This window comes from Haliotis rufescens, unplaced genomic scaffold (assembly GCF_023055435.1).
Source record: "Haliotis rufescens isolate VD_foot unplaced genomic scaffold, xgHalRufe1.0.p SCAF_9, whole genome shotgun sequence".
NCBI lineage: Eukaryota > Metazoa > Mollusca > Gastropoda > Lepetellida > Haliotidae > Haliotis > Haliotis rufescens.
This window is the reverse complement of record NW_025964383.1, coordinates 2493665-2516192: the sequence shown is the minus strand read 5'-3', so window position 1 is coordinate 2516192 and position 22528 is coordinate 2493665. Positions and strand designations below refer to the sequence as shown.

Genomic DNA, 22528 nt, shown 5'->3' with positions numbered 1-22528 from the left:
TTTTGGAATGCATCTAACTCAGTCTTGATCTCTTCTGGTCAATTGCTGTAACAACATTGTCATCTGATTACTATTTACATAAATGCCTATTCACTACACATCTAATTAGTTTTAAAACATGCATATCCTGTTATTTAAATTGAAAAGACAAAGGTGGAGGCACCAGTTTTTCCAAACAGTAATCATAATTAAAGAAATCTCACTTGTGAGATGAGAATGTGACTCATTTGAATAGGTTATACACCTGTATACATAAATGCAAAGGTACCGATTTTATCCACTTTTAATTATGGATGATCAAGTTAATGATGAAAGTGGTGTCTGGGCAACGGATGCAGAGATTATGGCCACTGCTTCTCTTCTGCAAACTGACATTGTTGTCTACCAGTATACCCATTATGGAAAGGAGCTGAAATGGCTATGCTACCCAGCATCATTCACGCTTAAGAAGCTGTCCATTGGTGCTGTGTATCTTACCAACCTCCATGAACACTTTAACGTAGTAATAAATGTCCCGTGACATTGAAATAATTCAAGGAATCATTGGATATTGGTTTTCAGAATAAAATTGCTCTCATATTTTATGGTAGTTTTCTCTGTTTTTTATTGATAATAATATAAAAACCCTGACTAAGACAATGACAACTGCTTTGGGAAATTAATTACACCCATCTGACTACATTTGGAAGAATTAGAATGTAAATGGACAAATAATTAGATGGTTTTAATGATGTGATGACTTCTATAGTCAGAATATATTCTTGATACTGTGATACATGCCTCCCCAAACAAAGGTACTTACAGACACAAGTGCATACTTATGATAGGTTATAGAATGATTTCATATGCAATCAAAAGAAGCTAGGTCTATTAACGCATATTAAAGCTTATTCAATAATATAAGTGTAAGACATTTCCTCACACAATTCACAACACCAACTTTCAATCTTACATATTGATGATGACTACAATGAGTTAAAGTCAATGTGATTTGTAAGATATTTTTTATTAGTTTAAACAATATTTATTTCTCCTTTGCATGTATAAAACAACATATTGAAGTTTTTAATTTGATTCAATTTATTATTATCTACCCTGGGGTAGGTTTTGGGAACTTCCAGATTATACCCTCTGGAGGTAGATTCTGGGAAAGGGGTGGATTCTGGGAAGTCTCCAAAATCTACCCCGGGGTATACTCTGAAGGGGGGTTGATTTTGGCAGCTTACACTGGGTGTATCAGAAATGGACTGTTGAAGTGGCACAGTAGGGACGTCATCCGTAAGAAAACTGTCCGAAACTTAGTCACCAGCCACCAATAAAGTGGGCACCTAGGTTGACTTCTCAGATTTTTTTGCAGAAGACGGTCCACAGCCAAAGTCCTTTTATTTTTAGCATCAATCAATTTCGCATCTGTGGCAATTGCAGGGATAAATGTTGAATGTGTCGCCCGTAAGATGGGCAAACAGGGAGCAATGCTTGTTATGCTGTGACTGTCGTGGCCATTGCAGTACTAAGTTGTGAGGGTACGAAGTAGAAAAGGTAGTTCTACAGTTAAGAGAGGCCAGGGGATGTTCCTTATCCACGCTCATTTTCCCTTAAACAATATTGTAAAGTCCATACAATGTTAAACAAAATGTATTCTATGAACACTCAGTGCACGTCTCCACAGTGTGGCAATGAGAATGAGAATGTGGCAGGGGTATTCACGTTTCCACATAGGATCAAAAGAAGAAGGAAGAAATGCAATGTGTGAGATATGATAAGTTTGAGATATCATAACTGTTTATTAACCACACTTAATCCCGATATGTATTGCAGACCGTATTTAACATAAAAGGAAGTATATAACCAACATACATGTGTGTAACATTATCTATACCTTATATATATTTATATTATGAAGGGATGTCAAGTTAATCTGCCCAGTAATCTTAAGTTTAGCAAATAGCCTTCTAAGATTGAAATAACATGACATTCAAGCCGAGAGACATGGAAAACCACTGAATCATTCTGTTTGTGACTGATTGTCAGCCTGGCGTGTATGAACCACAAAGATAAAGCACACTATGGTAAGACAGTCCATCAGTAAACAGCACTAACTACTAGTATATATGTATCTCATCAACATTTGGGACAGGTTCATCTTAAGCTTAAAAGAAGAAAATACTAGACAACATTGTGTACTGCCAAGGTTGCATTCAAAGTGAGTTGAATGTTAGATAGGCGTTGATTGCTAAGTTCTGAGCCTCACATAGAAGGAATTGTGTAACAGTTAGATCTTTTGTTGTGGACACTATATGATGTCATAAATGAATATCCACAAAAACTTGAGTCAACTGAGCAAGTTGTTTCACTACAACAAGTCAGCCAACAAGCAGGAGTTTGTGTCTTTTGGAAAAAGGACCAACTTAAAGAACATGCTATAGTGAAGTACTTTCAGAAACAGGTCTTAACACAAAAAGCCATCCATAAAGATATGAGTACAACACTAGGGAAAAATACCCCTACCTATGCCACTGTAAAGAGGTGGGCAGCAGAGTTTAAGTGTGGCAGGGACAGCCTTGAAGATGACTTGATTCTGTCCTGAAAGGCCTGTCATGTCAGCAACACCAATAATGATCCAGAGAATCCATTATATGGTGATGACCGACATATTGCTAGTTCTGTAGGCATTCTCCAGGAGAGAGTAGAGTCCATTATCACAGAAACTTTATCATTTGGTGTCAAAGCTTCTGACTTCTGATCAAAAAGTACCAGGCACAACGGGTCTTGTGTTAACCTAGCTCTGTTTGAAGTTGATCCAGAAAGCTTCCTGCAACAGTTTGTGACTCTGGATGATACCTTGGTTCACCACTTCCAGTCCAAACAAAAAGCAAAACAGTGGAAGCATTTGACATCACCACCACCAAAGACTGTCCATCAGCTGGAAAGGTTATGGCTGTGTTCATGGATGCCGAGGGTGTCATCATGTTGGATAATCTTCCAAAAGGCCAGCCAGTAAACGAAGCATATTATGCTGGACTTTTGAGGCAATTATGAGTTGACCAAGAGATGTGGGAAGCTGGGAAAAGGTGTGCTCTTCATCAGGACTATGCACCAGGGGATAAAATATACATTGTCATGGCTACAATAACAAGTCTGGCTTTGAGCTCTTTCAGCATCAATCAACGTGGAAGGGAGTTATGTTGAAAAATAAATAATTTTAATATTTTAAGGTCATGTCCTTCTACGTGAGGCTCAGAGCTTATCAAAAAGCTTTTATATGAAGTGTTATTTGAAGGTCAGGCTAGTTGTTAATTGGCTATGTCATATGGATTGTTTGATCAACTGCTTGAAGAGGGGAGAGATTCTGTTATTATTTGTTATTTAAAAAATCCTAATGTAATCAACCTAGCAATTCATAGTAAAAAACAGTCCTGCTGTTTCATTACCTGAAACCTTCATCAGCCTGAAGGGGAATTCAAAATGCCAGTAAATAAGCATTGAGTCTGGTTTTATGACCTTATTTTCATATTCTCTGTTCTGTAGCTACTTACTGATATCAATTACAAAGTCCATTATGCAAATCCATCACCAAATGTCATTCAAACTACAGCCATAAATATATATAACTGACAACTCCATCAGCATGACCCAGACATCCATCCTACATTATATGGTCCCAACTAAAAAAAGTGTTCTTTTCATTCTAAAAATCTACTAAATCAAAATTGTATCTCACATTGACACAGTTTCCAATAATATCTTCGACTCAAGCTACACAAGAGGTGATCCCTTGCATGTCACACCACCTTGTATTCCATATTCAATCATTGTATGCATATGACAGAGCAGTTGGTAACCTCAGTCAAACTCTAATCTACAACAGTTTATGTGCACTATGTCCAATCAATCACACCAGATTGGAAATGCAAATGAGTGTATATAAGCACCTTTTTTCAGCAGTCTTGAGGAAGGTAAGTTGTAGCAGTTTCCTTCAAGGGTTAATTCTGCAAAGCTCACCTAACAAGATATGTGGCAGCCAGTAAACTCATTAACACTGTCAGGCACATGGCTTCCCCAGCCAGCCATGGGTTCAATCTAACTTGGGGTCCTCATCTGAGATCAATGGGATGCCATTCCCTAATCTTGACCATATCATCAAGTCTATGTCCTTCAGACAGGTAAACTATATGTCGCGTTACAGTTGTCAGTCCAGTATTCAACAACAGCATTAACTCTTCTGTAGTGACTGGCCACAATTCCTTCTACTGCAGCGTATAACAGGTGTATAGTGCAGTACAGGCCTTAACTCAGTACTTAAAAGCTCCGGCCAGGGCTGCCTTTCGAATAAACTCTTTGACAACACACTCATCCAGCTTGGTAAAAGCCTCAGTCTGGGTGACAGCTGTCATGTGGTTCAGGGCGAAGCGGAAGCAAAACTCCTCCAATACCTGCAATTATACAAAGACAATCAGTTATTCAAACTATATACCATAATTCGCATCTACAGTATATTACACAGTGTTCATAGCTACAGTATATCCCAGTGTTTATATCTACAGTATGTACAACACTGTTCATATCTTCAGTATATCCCAGTGTGTATATCTACAGTATGTACCACACTGTTCATAGCTACAGTATATCCCAATGTTTATATCTACAGAATGTTACACAGTGTTCATAGCTACAGTATATCCCAGTGTTTATATCTACAGTATGTTATACAGTGTTCATGGTAGACACAATTTTATGGATAACAACTTCTTTAATACTGTAAAAAGTGTCTTGCTTGACAACGGTATAAGGATCTATACCGAAACAGCTCTTTTTTTTACAGAATTAAAGAAGTTGCTTTCCATAAAATTGTGTCTACCTTGTCATCCATCAACTTCTAAGTAATGCCTATCAAACAACTTAACACTGTTCATATCTACAGTATTTCCAACAGTATTCATATCTACAGTAGGACCCTGTGTTCATATCTACAGTATTTCCAACAGTGTTTATATCTACAGTATGTACCACATTGTTCATATCTACAGTATTTCCAACAGTGTTTATATCTACAGTATGTACCACACTGTTCATATCTACAGTATATCACAGTGTTCATATCTACAGTATGTACTACATTGTTCATATCTACAGTAGGACCCAGTGTTCATAACTACAGTATTTCCAACAGTGTTCATATCTACAGTATTTCCAACAGTGTTCATATCTACAGTATTTCCAACAGTGTTTATATCTACAGTATGTACCACACTGTTCATATCTACAGTATGTACTACATTGTTCATATCTACAGTAGGACCCAGTGTTCATATCGACAGTATTTCCAACAGTGTTCATATCTACAGTAGGACCCAGTGTTCATATCGACAGTATTTCCAACAGTGTTCATATCTACAGTAGGACCCAGTGTTCATATCTACAGTATATCCCAGTGTTCATATCTACAGTATATCCCAGTGTTAATATCTACAGTATATCCCAGTGTTCATATCTACAGTATATCCCAGTGTTCATATCTACAGTATTTCCAACAGTGTTTATATCTACAGTATATCCCAGTGTTCATATCTACAGTATATCCCAGTGTTAATATCTACAGTATATCCCAGTGTTAATATCTACAGTATATCCCAGTGTTCATAATACAGTATATCCCAGTGTTCATATCTACAGTATGTACTACATTGTTCATTTCTACAGTAGGACCCAGTGTTCATATCTACAGTATATCCCAGTGTTCATATCTACAGTATTTCCAACAGTGTTCATATCTACAGTATATCCCAGTGTTAATATCTACAGTATATCCCAGTGTTAATATCTACAGTATATCCCAGTGTTCATAATACAGTATTTCCAAGTGTTTATATATACAGTATGTACTACATTGTTCATATCTACAGTAGGACCCAGTGTTCATATCTACAGTATATCCCAGTGTTCATATCTACAGTATGTACCACATTGTTCGTATCTACAGTAGGACCTATATTGTTCATATCTACAGTACATCCCACTGTTCATATCTACAGTATTTCCAACAGTATTCATATCTACAATAGGACCCAGTGTTCATATCTACAGTATTTCCAACAGTGTTTATATCTACAGTATGTACCACACTGTTCATATCTACAGTATATCCCAGTGTTCATAGCTACAGTATGTACTACATTGTTCATTTCTACAGTAGGACCCAGTGTTCATATCTATAGTATGTACCACATTGTTCATATCTACAGTAGGACCCATATTATTCATATCTACAGTTACATCCCACTGTTCATGTCTACAGTATTTCCAACAGTGTTCATATCTACAGTAGGACCCACATCGTTCATATCTACAGTGCATCCCACTGTTCATATCTACTGTATGTACCACACTGTTCATTTCTACAGTATATCCCATAGTTCATATCTACAGTATGTACCAGTGTTCATATCTACAGTATGTACCACACTGTTCATATCTACAGTATATCCCACTGTTCATATCTACAGTAGGACCCATAGTGTTCATATCAACAGTATATATCTGGGTGGTCATAGTACATTGACTACACATGACAGGATCATTCTATAGCTACATTGCTGCTTCAGTGATCTATCATGGACTGTTATGGGTGAACAAAACCGTCCAAATGGCGTGCTGGATTTCTTGGGGGAATTAGTCAGCAAACAGCCGGAGTCACAGGAGACTAATCACAATTTTATTTACAAGAACAATTAACAATGAGCAAGTTACAATATCTTAGAAAATAACTGAGGGGGCCACAGAGAGTCGGTACAACACTCTGGGCTGTGGGAGAGAGGTCTGCTTGGTAAGAGAGTCAAACCCCTTCTCTGTGGCACCCTCAGTTATTTTCTAAGATATTGTAACTTGCTCATTGTTAATTGTTCTTGTAAATAAAATTGTGATTAGGCTCCTGTGACTCCGGCTCTTTGCTGACTAATTCCCCCAAGAAATCCAGCACGCCATTTGGACGGTTTTGTTCACCCATAACAGTCCATGATAAATTGGTGGAGCTATCAGGTATGACAGACTTCTTAGTCTGTCCTTTCCTGTACCTCTTTGCAGCATGGCATATGGTTCACAATACTGTAGGAAGTGACAGTCTCTTATTGAAAGGATATACTACCTTCCTGAAGGCCAATCACCAAGAACGAAGAAACGGCCAGTAACAAGATTGAAGAAAGAACAAGAACCTCTCCGATCAAGAACAAGTTCTCCGATCCCAAACCTTCCCTGCTCAAATATCTTAGCAACACTGCTGAGACTTCCCCTTCAAGATGTCGTTCCTGCACACTGCACAGGACCAAAGAAAAGAAGTATACACGCCTATCCCACAGAGACCCGACCACAGCCATCTTCATGCAGATCCTGCACCATATAGAAACCGCCTCACGGGCACCTACAAGATGGACACTGTACAAGATATCTCATTGGGACTTACTAATTTGTGTTTACTTACATGGACTCAATCCAGGATATATATTGTGTGACTGTTGATAAGTGCAACCAGGTATGTTTGATCAAAGCCAGTATATTAATGCAAAAATCTGTCTTTCCAAAATATATTGTTATATGTGCAATATACTCATAATTACATCTTTAGTCAAGCTAGATCTTTGAAGTTATTGTGTAGGGAATCTTTGAAATGTCTCCAGGCCAAGCCAGACATATAGTTGCAGCTAGGGCCCAGACAAACCTAAGCTGTAGGGTTATCGAGTCACACCTTAAAGCTCGACTCGTAATTTCAAAAATCTAAACGACAAAATTTGTCATTTGTTACAAGTTATTAATGTGCACAGTTTGGTACAAAATTGAATGTATTGTCAAGGACTTTGAATTCAGATTAGGGATATTCTTGGGTGAGCCACCCCCACACATATGTTTATTGTATGTCAGTATTAAGTAATTAACAGCACAGCAGTATTCAGCATTTCAGAGTTTTGATGTCGGAATTAAGGAATTTTTTTCTTGGGCATTGCACCCACAATATCTGGGCAAGCTCCGTCAAAGACACGGGAAGAGCACCCATTGTACTTAAAAGGGCAATAGTACCCACAAGTACCGTTTGAGTCACGCGGTAAAGCTAGACTCCTGGTTTCAAATTTCTTTATGCGAAATATTTGCTGAGATGTTTAATTTGTACTTTTTATGACATTACTCATTATCATTATTCGGTACTGAGTCGCACCTCCAAACTAGACTCCTGAATTCAAAGAACCTTCAGTGATATATTTATTGAATCTGTGCAAAGCAGTAATTACCTTGTAGTGAAATTGCACATTACAAAGATCACTTGGTTAGTTTTCAAACTGGCACTAAATCAAATTGGCTAGATGATCACTTTCATACTGTCATTGCATAGATATATTTGTTGCATAAGGATTTCGTGTAACTGATTTGGTTCACATTTGCATGGTTGTTTTCGTTGGTGACAAAGTTCACACATATCAATTTGGACTCATGTAAGCTTGGGGTCCAAGCTTCACGGAACGGATGGAAGTTGTCATAGCGACTGATTTACGACATCCATTGTCTGAAGAACATTTGATTGTAAAGGCTCATTACCCTGGAGCCATGACATCTATATGCCTTGAAACACTTAATTGCTGTTATTTATAGGATGCTAATCCTATTTGTTAATCCCCATTTTTGTGTACATCCTGAACAGGATGTGCAAGTATGTCACTAATGATTTACTGTTTACATTTATATTTATTACTTACTAAATGTCAGGTGACCTTGGCTATATAAGCCTTGGTCCAGAGAGATTGAGAGAAGAAGGAGAAAGAAAGGTCTTACCCTTAGCCTAGCTAGGGTTAGGCTGGGTGCTCCGGGGCACCTGGACAACAACCACTACCACTATGTGCTGACCTGGCACATAGTGTCTTTTGTATGTATATATCTACATGTATAAAGTAAAACTGTATATACCACAAGCCATCGTCTCCAAGTTGTCACTTCCTACTGAGAACCATACGTCGGCTTCTTGCATATACGAGTATGCAAATTGTTCATTATTCAACGTAACACCGCCACGCGTTGTTAGATCACTGGTACAGTATGTGCTACAGTGTTCATAACTACACCATTGTACCACAGAATTTATACCTGTTTCTATTTTGTGTACAGGAAAGGGGCAAACATTTAATTAATCATGTTAACCATTGACTATACATTAAACTATAACAAGCTAAACCATTTTAACACATCATTCTGAATACAACAAAATCTTCATGGAAGCCACTGACTACAAAGCAACTGATATACTCCTTTGCTCTGAACCAACCAAGTTGTTCAGTATGTTCCAAATATGGATGTCTGGCAACTCATTCTGTGCCTAAACTCTTGTTGTTTGAACAGATTGAAACACCCCTCCATGCTAAGTCCACTAAACCACACTTATTACAATAACCAACAGGGATGTGTCAAAAACAGGCTCCAGCAAGTGGAGAAAATCCCCCAAACTGATGCGTGGCCATACTCTCTAAACATGACAAGTGTGGAGTCCGGAATCCTCAGTCGAGAGGAGGTCCAATCAATAGGGTATAAGGCTGACCTCTGTGAAATGTTCCATGCTGTACCACTTTTTAAGGTAATGTAGGATACGGCTTTCAACAAATCCTTCTGTATTTAATATTTGATCAATATAAATCAGAAATCATGACACTAGCATTTTGACAGCTTCAGTGTCAATGTGAAAACAATAATGTTTTTACTTTTAGAGTCGGGAACTGAACGTCCTAGATGCTGACGTTTTAGAGTTCTGGCTTTCTTTAAAAGAGTATTTTCTATTCCCAATGACAAATATCATAAATTAGAATTCTCAATTATTTTCTCTTTAGGGCTGTTTTAACTGGACAGATTAAGAGATGTCTGAGAGATGTGCATATGAGCCATTTCTGTCAGTGTCAATGTTAAGATGATATCTTTACATATCAACAGGCTTGGTCAAATCAGTCATACACAGTCAAACACCATTGTGTCAAAGTTGAAGGGACCTTCATAAATACTTTCAGTTATCCGAGGTTTGACACAACCCAAAAATAACTTGGCATACATCTATTGAATGACATGAAGAATAATTAAATCAAAACATATACGACAAACAAACAATTAGAAAGATGAAATAAATGACCAACATTACTTGGATTATTCATCATTATTGGCAATAATGGCATTGTAATTGAATCAATTAACATACCAAATATGTAAACATTTATGTATTGTTAAAAGTATAAAATACATACATGTTAAAAAACAACAGCTCACACATTCAACTTCTGCATGACAAGCTTATATAAAACTTAACACAAAGATTACACGAAATAGGAGTCATATCAACATATCTGTGTCAATCTGACGAATAATTATCTCAATCGATTTTACTGTTACTTTAAATTTTTTAGGTGTAGGAACATCTGATCCAGTTATACTCCTGGTAAAACCAGGCCCTTCACTAGATTGCTGTAATGTTGCTAACCGTACTGATCTGTCTATCCGTCATTTTATAACACCAGTAAAACAGACTACCAATGCAAATCTTAATCCATGACACATTCCACAATTTGTAATCACAAGATAAACAAGTGACACACATCACATTCTGTTCTTGGTGTGGATCAAATGGCCTGATATATAATCCCTGATAGACACATCAGTTGAACGTTTCTTGGAAGTCAGGTGTGACTGAGTGTAAGACAGTAGGCACTTTGACACATTTGACTCAAAGCAGTGGAGATTTCCGGCTTGTTTAAGTCTTGTTAATTGAACCATGATGAACGATGAGTCGTGCCGAGATCATCTTATCGGAGTAAATTTGTGTTGGAAGTACATGCATGTATTTGGGGCTGGAAATTAACTTTGAGACATCGGTAACTTTGACACATCAGATTTGACACATCGGAGGTTAAATAATGATGAATAAAGAAGGAATACACAGGGACCAAGCTTTTACTTCGAAACAACTGTAAGTCTGACACATCAAAGTTCGACACAACAGTGCTTGACTACTTCCGTAAACCAAGCTGGGTTTGGAGTGTGCAAATGGAGTTTTGACATAAGTGGACTAAATTATAGCTAGGTGCTATAAAAAAACACACCATCAAGTTCTTATATCTCACCAGAATCATTAAATATGTATAATTTCAGGCATCAAGTAAGGCAAGTATGACTGTTACAATAGTTAAAAATGATTTCATATGGTTTTATACCATATAGATTTATGCTATGGAAATATCAAAAGTGCCTACAAAGCTAATCCTAAAGTCCCACTTGGCTGGTGTGATCACAACTTTGTTCACTTTCTACCTTCTCACATACAGAAACTGAAGAGAACCAGAACAGACAAAGGCAGTAACATCATGGATTCTGATTCTCTGGTGCACTTACAGTGCTGCTTTAACAATACTGTTTATGTTTTGCTTGTTTGTTGTTAAATGCCACACTCTTCCAGCTATATGATGGCAGTCTGTAAATAATTGAATCTGGACCATACAATCCAGTGATTGTCATCATGAGCATCGATCCACACAAATGGGCTATGATGACATGAATCAACCAAGTCAGCGAGCCTGACCACCCAATCCAGTTAGTTGCCTCTTACAACAAGCATAGTCGGTTTTTACGGCAAGCATGGGTTGCTGAAGACCTATTTAACAACGGGTCTTCATGGGTCTTAACAATAATGACTAGGATGTTTTCTTTGATAACTTAGACTATTGTTGTAATCTTATTCATGTCATTACTAATTACATTATTTTCTTTGTTGATGCCACATTCCAAGGAAACAAATTAAAATACAACAAGCCATGAGTAACTAAAGAACTTAAGCATATTCTAAATAACAAATAGAATACCTCTATTACATCAGTGCCAAATATCCTATGTTTCAGCTGTTATCACACCACAAAATCTTCAGATTTTCAACAGAAATCGAACAATAGTTATTCTAAGAAGACTGACCTCTATTACATCTAGGCAATAAATCCTGTATTTTAGCTTCAATCACAATAACTAAAATTTTCAGATTTTCAACAGATGTTCTCTTCACTGTCAATTACACACACAACTAGTTGTCGCCAAGTAGTCTCGTAGCTACCCATGCCATGATGTCATAATGGTGGCAACATCACTTTTTTTCCCTCATCTACTACCAGAGGTAGGTGAATTGAGGAGGTTGGAGGGAGTACTTCGGATGTAATAGAGGTAGTATTCTTAGAATTATTAACAATGATAACTATTGTTCGATAATTCTACGAAATCTCTACCTCTATTACATCTCTGCCAGAATATACCAGAGGACCCGGTGGTATCTGCCTCCAATAACTCCCTGTGTTATTGACAGCAATCCTCTTCAGGAAACCATTATTTACTGATTCTAATCCTACTTGAGATAATTTTCCTCTGAAATTCCCTCTGAGGACTTAAAAATCAGAAATATGTAAAAAATCAGCCAAATATGTGATATTTTCAATAGATTTACCGTTATATTTGCTGATCTTGATCATTATGATGATGTCATTTCCAATCTATTTCTGCTTAATGACGTCATTTTTTGTTAAATTTTGATTTGTGACCCTAATACCCGTGATGACGTCACTTCCGGTATGTCACTTCCTCTTTTCTAGGTAATGACGTCTCTCTAGGTCTACCCAAAAGATGTCATTTCCTGATTAGATGGACCATGCCCTGCTATTTCCAGTGCTGACGTCACTTCCGGTAGTATTCTCGCTTCCAGTAATGATGTCACTTCCGGTCTAATGGAGACAGCTTATATTCAAGATGCTTCTAATCCATCCTACACCTTGAGTAATCAAGGGTGTACTCACCCTCTGATGCTGCTGGTGTCAGATCCTCGCAAGTCTTGCAAGTAATAGCTGGTGATGGTGAATTGTGACAGCTAGAAACTACTTGTTCTACTAAGACTGATGTCCATGAAGCGAGACTAGTGGCTAGGGCTCTGATTTCGTGAGCTTAGCAGACTACGAGACGTGGCGTAGAATTCTGAGCCTGTGTATAACTTGATGAACTGCCTTGGTATATCCTTGTTGGAATTAGTCTTACAAGATAAGAAGAGTTTGCTTTGATGGTGTCTATGTGGGTCTGTAGCCGTGAGATAGAACTTGAGAGCTCTGATGGGACATAAGAGTCTATTTGGGTGATCCACTATTGGTCCTAATGCAGGAATTGTATAGTGTCTATTGCCCAATGGCCCCATCATGGTAGATTGATTCTTGGCTACGAAGTCTTGAAGTGACCTAAGAGTTATAGAGGTCCAATGTTGATCACGACTAGAATAGCCTAAGGCATGTCATTCTGAAACTCTGAAATTCCTAGCCATGGCAAGGAGGAAAGACGTTTTCCTGGCTTTTTGGAGTAGGGTAGCTTTAGCCATGGGCTAATAAGGTTCTGTTAACGATGGGGGCGGTTGGGTAGCCTAGTGGTTAAAGCGTTCGCTCATCAGCCAACGACCCGGGTTCAATTCCCGACATGGGTACAATGTGTGAAGCCCATTTCTGGTGTCCCCAGCAGTGATAATGCTGGAATATTGCTAAAAGCAGCGTAAAATCATACTCACTCACTCTGTTAACAATGCCAATAGTACCACAGATATGTTCCACTTGGGGAAGATACGAGGTGTTCAAACATCGTCTAGTAGAAAGGATCTCATTAGTCTGTTTAGAATGGGATGGTTTCTGATTGATAATCTGTCATGTTGAAGTACATGTATAGAATGAAGGGCTGATCTATAACCTTCTATCGTCCCATGTCGGAATGTTTTGTCTTGACGAAGATGTAGTAGAAAATCCGCTACCATAGGGATGGATACAGCATTAGTTATAATCCCTTGTTGTCTTCTCCACTGGACGAACTTTTCCCATCTGTTGTCATATATAAGGGAGGATGAAGGTCTCCACGATCTTGCCACAGCTTCTGTGGCAAGCTCAGAGTATCCGGATGTCTGCATCAAGCAGTTATATGTAGGCTGGGTAGATTGTCGGGGGAAATGCTGGACTTGGGTTGTCGTAGCAGATCACGACGAAGAGCTAACTGGATAGGTTCCTTCATTAGCAGTCTTAGAAGTCAGGGGAACCATGCCCTGCTGGGCCATATTGGAGTATCAGTATTATTATGCAATCCGTCTGCTCCACCTTGTGGATGACTTTGTCTAGGAGAGACCATGGTGGGAATGCGTAAGCAAATAGATTTGTCCAATCCATCGATAGTGTGTAAATCTGGTGAGCTCTTGGGTCAGGTACTAAACTGACATAAACCGGAAATTGGTTGTTCTGGGAAGTGACAAATAGATCCAGATGTGGTGTCCCATAACTTGGTTATCCAGGCGAAAACCTGTGGATGTAAGGTCCATTCCATTGCCACTATTTTACCCTGGCAAAAGAGGCTGTCGGCCAGTATGTTCAGTTTCCCGGGAATATGTCTCGCTTCCATCCAGCAGTTGAAGGAGTCTGCCAAGGCAAACAATCGTGTAGTCTCTGTCATCAGGGAGCTGGATCTGATTCCTCCCTGCTTCTGAATATAGGCCACTACTGTGGTGTTGTCTGTGGCTATGAGAATGGATGATTGGTAAAGATGTATCTTCCATTCCAGGATGGCGTAATAGATGGCCTTCATTTCCCTGCAGTTGATATGAAGGTTCTTCTCTTCTGTGTTCCATGATCCCTGTACTGTGAGGTCTTCCATATGGGCTCAACATCCCGAATCTGACGCGTTTGTGAATAGATGGTGTTCTGGGGTCGGATAAGTCAGAGGGATGCCGCTCATAACATGGTCTCTGTGATTCCACCAATGGAGGTCTCGTAGTAATCTGGGAGGTAACTGAGTCTGGAACTCTTGGCCATGAGATTGTATAAAGTTGATCCATGTCTGTAGAGGATGTAGCATCAGCCTTCCTCTTCAGGTCATATCCTGTAGAGACGTTAAGTTGCCTAGAGGAGACATCAACCACCTTAGCGACTTGCGGGGTTGACTTCATAGGGATTGAATAATCTTGTCTTGTTGAATCGATCCTCTGGTGGGCATAGATATCCCTTGTCTAGCTGGAATCTTGCTCCGATGTATATGATGTCTTGAACCGGAGTAGTCACAGACTTGGAAGGATTGAACAGGAAGCCTAGGTAGGTCATCAGTTGGACCAAGAATATCAGGTTCTGATGTAGTTGAGCTTTCTCTTGGTTTGCCGCTAGGAAATCGTCAAGGTAACCATGAATTTGAACTAGCTGGGTGTGAGCAAACTTGATTACTGGCGCTGTAATCCTGGTGAATAGCCAACGGATTATTGCTATCCTGAATGGTAGAACTTGAAATTTGTAGCATCGGCCATTGATAGCGAAGCGAAGATATTTCCATGAGGATAGGCATCTTGTAAATCTAGACTGATAAGCCAGTCTCCTGTCTTCAACGTCGACTGTAACTTCCGTATAGATTCCATCGGGAACTTTGGCGCCGGTACCCAATATCTTTGGTCTTTAGGTCTATAATCATCCTCATTTCGGTTGTATTCTTCTTCGGGACTAAGGAGACTGGAGAATAAAATCCCTTGGTGTTGTTGGTCTCCGTTAGTCTCCGAATGGCTCGCTTCTTGAGTAGCTTCCTGACGGCCAAATCTGCTGTCGCTTACTTGGCTCTGACTAGATGAAATCTTCGTCTGACAGTGGGTGTCTTAAGGATAGGATGCTTCCTAAAATGTAGCTCGTACCCTTGAATCATGACGTCTAGAATCCAGTGGTCGGGCGTAACTTGCTTCCAATTTTCGGTGTTTGACAGAAGGCGCCCCCCATCTGGTCCCAGAGTCGGCATTATATTGAAGAAGGTAGGCGTAAATCGCAGTCGATAGACATAACCAGGTCGAAAGTGTCTGTAGCGTCGGAGGGGGTGGCATGGGAGTTAGAACCTGCGTTTGCCTCTGCCTCTAGATCTTCCATGGCGATTGAATCCTTGTTTCTTGTAGTCTGGCTGGCGAAAAGAATCCTTAGAAGATTGTCGCTTGTCGCACTCCCGACTCGGAAGGTATGGTGAGGTGAGGTGAAATGGGGGTTAACGTCGCATCCGAGACTATTGCACTTATATAGCGACGTGCATGTACGTGTGTGTTTGTGTGGCTGCTTGTACTAGTCTGGACTGATGCCGATATATAGTGCTAGCTCACTGAGATACCATGCCGCAGTTTAACATGAATACCTCACTCAGACACAGTATACTGACTCCGAGCCAACCAGTCCTTGTTTTAGCCCCTTAATGCCGAGCGCCAGACAGGGTAACAACAAGTACCATCTTTTAACGTCTTTTAACGACCTTCCACTCTCCGGGCGGACGCTCTACCACTAGACCACGGAGGCCGTCCTTGGAAGGTATGAATCCTTCCCAGAGGGGACAAACTTCTTCTCAGGTGGCTGTTTGGAAGATGAAGATTTGTAGTCCCAGGGACGCTTCTGAGGATGGGATGATCCATGGGTTTCAGCAGCTAAGTTGATAATTGAAGGTTGGAATCATTCTGCAGTGTCTTGTCTCATCTATCATGTGTCCCAATTTTCCATTGAATGTTGATGTAACTGATATAGGTTGTGTTGTTATCAACCTTTTAATCTGGTTAGAAACAGCTCTGGATAGTATCTGGGCTAAAAGAATCTGTTACCAAAGGAGTTGTGAAGACATCCAGACTTGGGAGGAGAGTAAGTCTTCTTGCATCCTGACAATAGTATCTAGAAGGCTATGAATTGATCAGTCCTAATAGTCATGGGCATGTCTCCGGTTATTCTTTCATAGGAAGGCTGTGATGGTGGAATGATGTGTCTGATTCCGGAGACAAACCAATTAATGTAAGCACCAATATCCATAGTGTATCTGTAAACTGATGTCAGATCCTTAATCCCCGTAACAGGAAATGTGATGCTAGTTGCATACCAAATGGTAGAAATCTTTGTCCATACTTGGGAATTCCGGAAGTGGAGCCTCGTGCGTCCTATATAACTTCCACTTTAATGGAGGTAAAGGTAGTCGTTCATCATGCTTGAGCTTGAGTAGACTGTCAGACATCTGGCCTACTACCTTGCCAGCGTAACTGGGCCAAGGTAATGTCTGATGGATGTGTTGAGACAATATTCTGTTATCTGGAGTGGCACATTCTGTGTCACAGGAGGTTGGAGTACAGGCATAAGATGGTAGAGTTCTTCTATCAACTCTATGAAGGTGTAACCTTCTGTGTAGTCACGCTGGGGTGAGTCATAAGCCTGATCTTTGCACTACACTTCTGCCTCTGAATGACCTTGGTAGCTCCTGTGGGGGGTGGGTAATCACAGTACTCATCATCTACCCCATGGGGTTCGTCGTCCTCCGGTGTCCATGTTTCCAGTATAATTAGTGCAGCTTGCGATGGTCCGTGAATAATGGTAGCCGTGCTGTGGCTGTTTTCTCAGGCAGCTTACTGGTAGGTAGAATGGACTGGACAGTCCCATGTAGTCTGTGCGGTGGCTTGGGAGCTGCCTTTTGATGAAGATCATACGGTAAGCCAAGTGGCTGAGGGGTTGGCATGGAGTCCATGGTGTAGCCGTACCGTGTTGGCTGGCTGGATGATTGGTCCGTCGGCTAGGTAGATGTGGGCGGACCATGGAGTCCGGCGACGACCGTGTGGTGTCTTAATGGCTGGCTGGCTGGCCGGCTTGTCCGTCGGCTGGGTTGCCACGAAAGGCAGGCCCATGGAGTCTGTGTAACCACCGTATGGTGTCTTAAGCTGGCTGGACGGCTGGCTGGACGGCTGCCTGGACGGCTTGCTGGATGGCTTGGTTGCAGTGGACGGCTGGTAGATACCGTGTGGCTACTATACGGTATTGTCTCATGGTATATTTAAAGTCTGCTGGCTTATACCCAGCTGATCGATTGGCTGGTCGCCTGGGTGGTCAGCTGGCTGGCTGTACAGTTCAGCTGGCTGGTCATCTGAATAAGGGCCTACGGCCGTGTATGAAGAATGGACAGATGGCATTCCACTCTGTGGTCTCGTGACCAGGGAATTCTTCTTTGCCAGAGCTATCTCCTTGATCGTCGCCTTTTTCTTCGTCCAGCACTGAGAGCTTCGTCTTGAACATGCTGTTCATCATCTCCTGTTGTTGCTGGAACAGTTGATGAATAAGACTCATAGAAAGTACAGGAGATGATGGGTTATCTGGAGAGGGAGACGCTGGGTGGAAGCTGATTTCTCAGCTGTGATGTTTTCCACGTTCTTCTTAGCGGCCTCCCGTCTCTTGGCCTTGCTTGTAGTCTCAGCCATCTTGGAGAAGATCTTATCTGATGTGTTGATGCACTTCTCATATCTTTTCTCCTTGTTACAAGAAATGCCTCTGCACCTTGTGCAGCTTTCATGAGGATCTCCCGTGACCATGAAACGGCCACACTTCTTGCACCAAGGGAGACTGCATGCTGATCTTACAAAGAGCACCAAACACTAGCCATATAAATTAATGTATACTTATATGTCTGTTATTATAGAAAACTATAAGAATAATCTTAGTTTAATATGATTTACCACCAAGTGCTAGGTCGTTACCACTATACTGAACCGCAAAAGAATTGTCACCATGGATAGATATATGAGAAACCTTATTTGTCCAAACACTGTAAACATACTTTGAGACATATTAAAAAGATGAAACTTGGCAAAACTGATCATCAAGGTTGAAATTAAAGTGTCAAATGTTCTTAAAGTGAAACACAACACTATTCCCTGAGAAATTGGCATCACAAGTCAGTATCTCGTGTGTCCGCTATGTGCATTGATGACTGCCGTGTAATGTCATTACATGGAATGGATGAGGTGGTTGATGAAGGCCATGGGCACTTGAGCCCACACTCTGAGGAACACCTGACGCAGTTCAGCTGCAGTTGTCGGCCTTGGTCAGACGTCATTCAGCTGTCTTTGAATCTCGTTCCACAGGTGCTCAATGGGGTTTATATCGGGAACTCTTTTGATGATGATGAAACCAATTTCGCAATGGAAATATTAGATTCCCCAATCTCAAAAGAAGAAATTAAATCTGCTATTCAAAATCTGAAAAACTTGAAAAGTCCTGGATTTGATAGACTTATAACAGAATTCTTTAAATACTCTCTTGATAATACCCTGTCGTATTTGGTAATATTATTTAATACAATAATGGATACCTCTTACTTTCCAAAAGGTTGGACACTTCAAAAAAAGGCTCAGCGACAGATGTTGAAAATTATAGGGGGATTATACTTACCAGTATATTCAGTAAGATATTTCTTAGCATTAATAAACGCTTGGTATTGTGGTTGGAAACACTTGATAAGATTGAGGAAGAGCAAGCAGGTTTACGACAAGGTTACTCAACCACTGATAATATGTTTATCCTCCAGGCTCTTATAGATAGGTATATTCAAAGTAAACGTGGAAAATTGTACGCTATATTTGTAGACATTTCTAAAGCATTCGATTCAGTCTGTAGAGATAAGTTATGGTATCTATTTAATTCACATGGTGTCAGTAATAAAATGGGTAAATTGTTATGTGGTATTTATAAGTAAGTTAAATCATGTGTTAAACAAAACAGCATGTATTCAGATTCTTTTATCTGCCATACTGGTGTACGCCAAGGATGTGTATTAAGCCCTTTTTTGTTCTGTTTTTTTATTAATGTACTTGCAGCCCAAATCAAAAGAAATTATGATGATGGTATACAATTACATCCTGAACTGAACAAAGCAATCGTGAAGATGCTGTCGCACAATCTGACGATCCTGACGTCGGGTGGTGACCCTTGGTCTTCAACTACGTGGTTGGTCATCTGTAGTGTTGGTGGTCTGGTACCGTTGTTGGAGCCTGTATATGGTCCTTACGTGGACTTGAAATGCATTGGCTACTTGCTGGGCGGTTTATCCAGCTTGCAATCGTCCAAGGGCTTGGTGTTGCTGATTTCTTGTCAATCTTGTCATGTGGTAGCAATTCAATAAGGAATGAATGTTATCCGATCTAGGTAGATTTTTATAGGGCAAGAAATGGAGGAACGCATGTGTATTTCAATCTGCACGGAACTCACATGCATCAGGTTACCATGGCCATTGCCGTGATGCGTTTCGGCAATCGGTTTTATTGTCATCTGCTTTGTTTTTTATCATTAAATTTCAATTTTCTGGACAAGGTAATGTTAAATTTTAGAAACTTTGACAAAAATTACCCGGATATTTAAATGACAACTTTTCATGCAATGTTACTTGGGGATGTTTCTTTTGCGGTTCAGTATATGTTTACAAAGCCATTCCAGTAGTTTCTAATAACAGTATGTTTAAATTTCTTACAACTTGATTAATATCATATTTACACTATAATGAGATGAAGGGATTTCCTTAGCACAGCTCTATGAACAGCAGAGTAAAACAAACAGGATTTGCCAGCCTGGAAGGGAAAAAAACACTATTTCTATAGAAACAGATAAGCAACCCAAACATCTTCTTGTTTGTTTGTTTGTTTGTTTGTTTTACGCCTCTATCATGGTATAACATTTATACTAAGTTTTCCTATAATAATTAGATCCACATCAAGTGCTTTTATGAGTTATCATAGTGTAATATTTAAACAACATTTCATATAATTATAGTTTAGCAAGTAATACATATCATCAAGTAAAATGCATATACAAAATATCAGTAATTTCAGTCATAGCTTTGTAGATAGATGCTAGCCTAAGGTAATGGGAGCGCATCTCCTAGACATACTATTCAATAAGACAAAATTATGTCTACATTGTTTAATAGATTTAAAGCTCTCAGATAAATACTTGCCTAAGGTATCAAGATCCCATATCCCAGACATGATATCCAATAAGACAAACGATATGTCTCCATAGTCTTATAGATTACCTTGAACTCTTTTATTTTAGTAAATCTGTCATCACCTATATTAGAATAACATTCAGCAATTACTTCAATTTAGACTCATTAAGGATTAGCCCCCATACAAGCTCGTCTATAGTGATACCATCATCTCTTTCCAAGCACCCAGTAAATATGTCAACAACATTAGTGCCAGTCCAACAGGATTAACAGGATTAAGTAATCACCTCTGTCTAGCCATTCATTTACCATAGGGCACACCCCATCGTGTATCAACCAATCGTATTCCTTTTTATTGTTCTAATTTTTGTTAAAAACATACAGAAGCAGTTTGTCGCTCTAACCAAGCAGATCTCTCTCCCACAGCCCAGAGGGTTGTACCGACTCTCTGTGGCACCCTCAGCTATATTCTAAGATATTGTAAATTGTTCATTGTTAATTGTTCTTGTAAATAAAATTGTGATTAGTCTCCTGTGACTCCGGCTCTTTGCTGACTAATTCCCCCAAGAAAACCAGCATGCCATTTGGAAGGTTTTGTTCATCTGAACAGAACCATAATACCTCACTCAGCAAAATTCCAGCCATACGACGGCGGTCTGTAAATAATCCAGTTATAGACATCATGAGCATCAATCCATGCAATAGGGATATGATGACATGTATCAAATCAAGACAGTGAGTCTGACTACCCAATCACGTTAGTCGCCTCTTAGGACAAGCATAGTTGCCTTTTAGGCCAGGCATGGGTTACTGAAGACCTATTCTACCCCGGATCTTCACGGGTAAACACCTTTGTGATGTTGGTAATCTAACACTTTAATATGCCTTCATAAATAATTTGAAATCTCTCAGTGGAAATCCTTTGTCATACATTTCATTTATTCTCTGTTAAATCTCATGGATGAATAGGGTCATTCAAAGTAGATCTATGAGATCTTGGGGGGGAAAACCTTAGACATTCTCCACTTTGCTTCAATAGCCAAACAAGACATTTTTAGCAAATTATATAATCATAAACATATTTCATAGAGCACCTTTTCATTCATAGTTCTATTTTTGACTGTGTGCATTTTTTATTCCTAGAAAAGGGGAGAGACTGCATCATGTGAGGCAACTGAGGCAAGTGAAGATTGTTGTTCACAAGACAGGTTTTCCCAGCCACAAGTTGCCTTTGAGAAGGCACAGGTGGTCTGGGAGTACTCTCTTACCTCCAGGAAACTAGCTAACAAGTAGTTGTGAGGAACTGTTGGTTCCCCATAGAAGTACTTTGCAGGTCTGTAGGATTCAGGCATTTGTTTTAGTTTTAGAAATGTTTTTCTTTCATTGTTGAAAAACCCAGTTTATCTCATTCAATGAGGTAGAAAAGATAATATTTTCATGAGTCGCAAAGTGTAATTTCTAAATTTTTTAGGTTACTTCCATGTTAACAAGTAAAACATTTAAAAAATTCATAAAATATTCCATGTTGTGACTAACAAAGTTTCTTTACAGCAACGTAATGGCTGGCATTCCACCAGCGCCCAAAATCATTCCTTTCCTTGGAGTTTCCTCAGTCATCGACGCTGTTATGGCCATTATTTGATACGACACATTGACATTAGTACCAACGCTAGGAACTCCGATCTGAAAGCGGCAACTTTTCTGCATGCTTCCA

The 22528-nt window shown here is 39.6% G+C and overlaps 1 protein-coding gene across 4 annotated transcripts in view; it reads right to left on the bottom strand.

The window, feature by feature from the left end:
• Nucleotides 1-1745: 1745 nt before the first annotated feature.
• The window catches only part of LOC124110392 (RCC1 and BTB domain-containing protein 1-like), a 216023-nt gene continuing 195240 nt past the window's right edge, over nt 1746-22528 (bottom strand). For 3 of the 4 annotated variants that reach the window (XM_048391010.1, XM_048391011.1, XM_048391016.1), the window contains one exon: nt 1746-4433. In XM_048391010.1, the coding sequence (XP_048246967.1) occupies nt 4293-4433 (141 nt within the window). In that variant the 3' untranslated portion in view covers nt 1746-4292. The remainder of the gene's footprint in view (nt 4434-22528) is intronic. The other variant, XM_048391015.1, reaches the window with a different exon arrangement.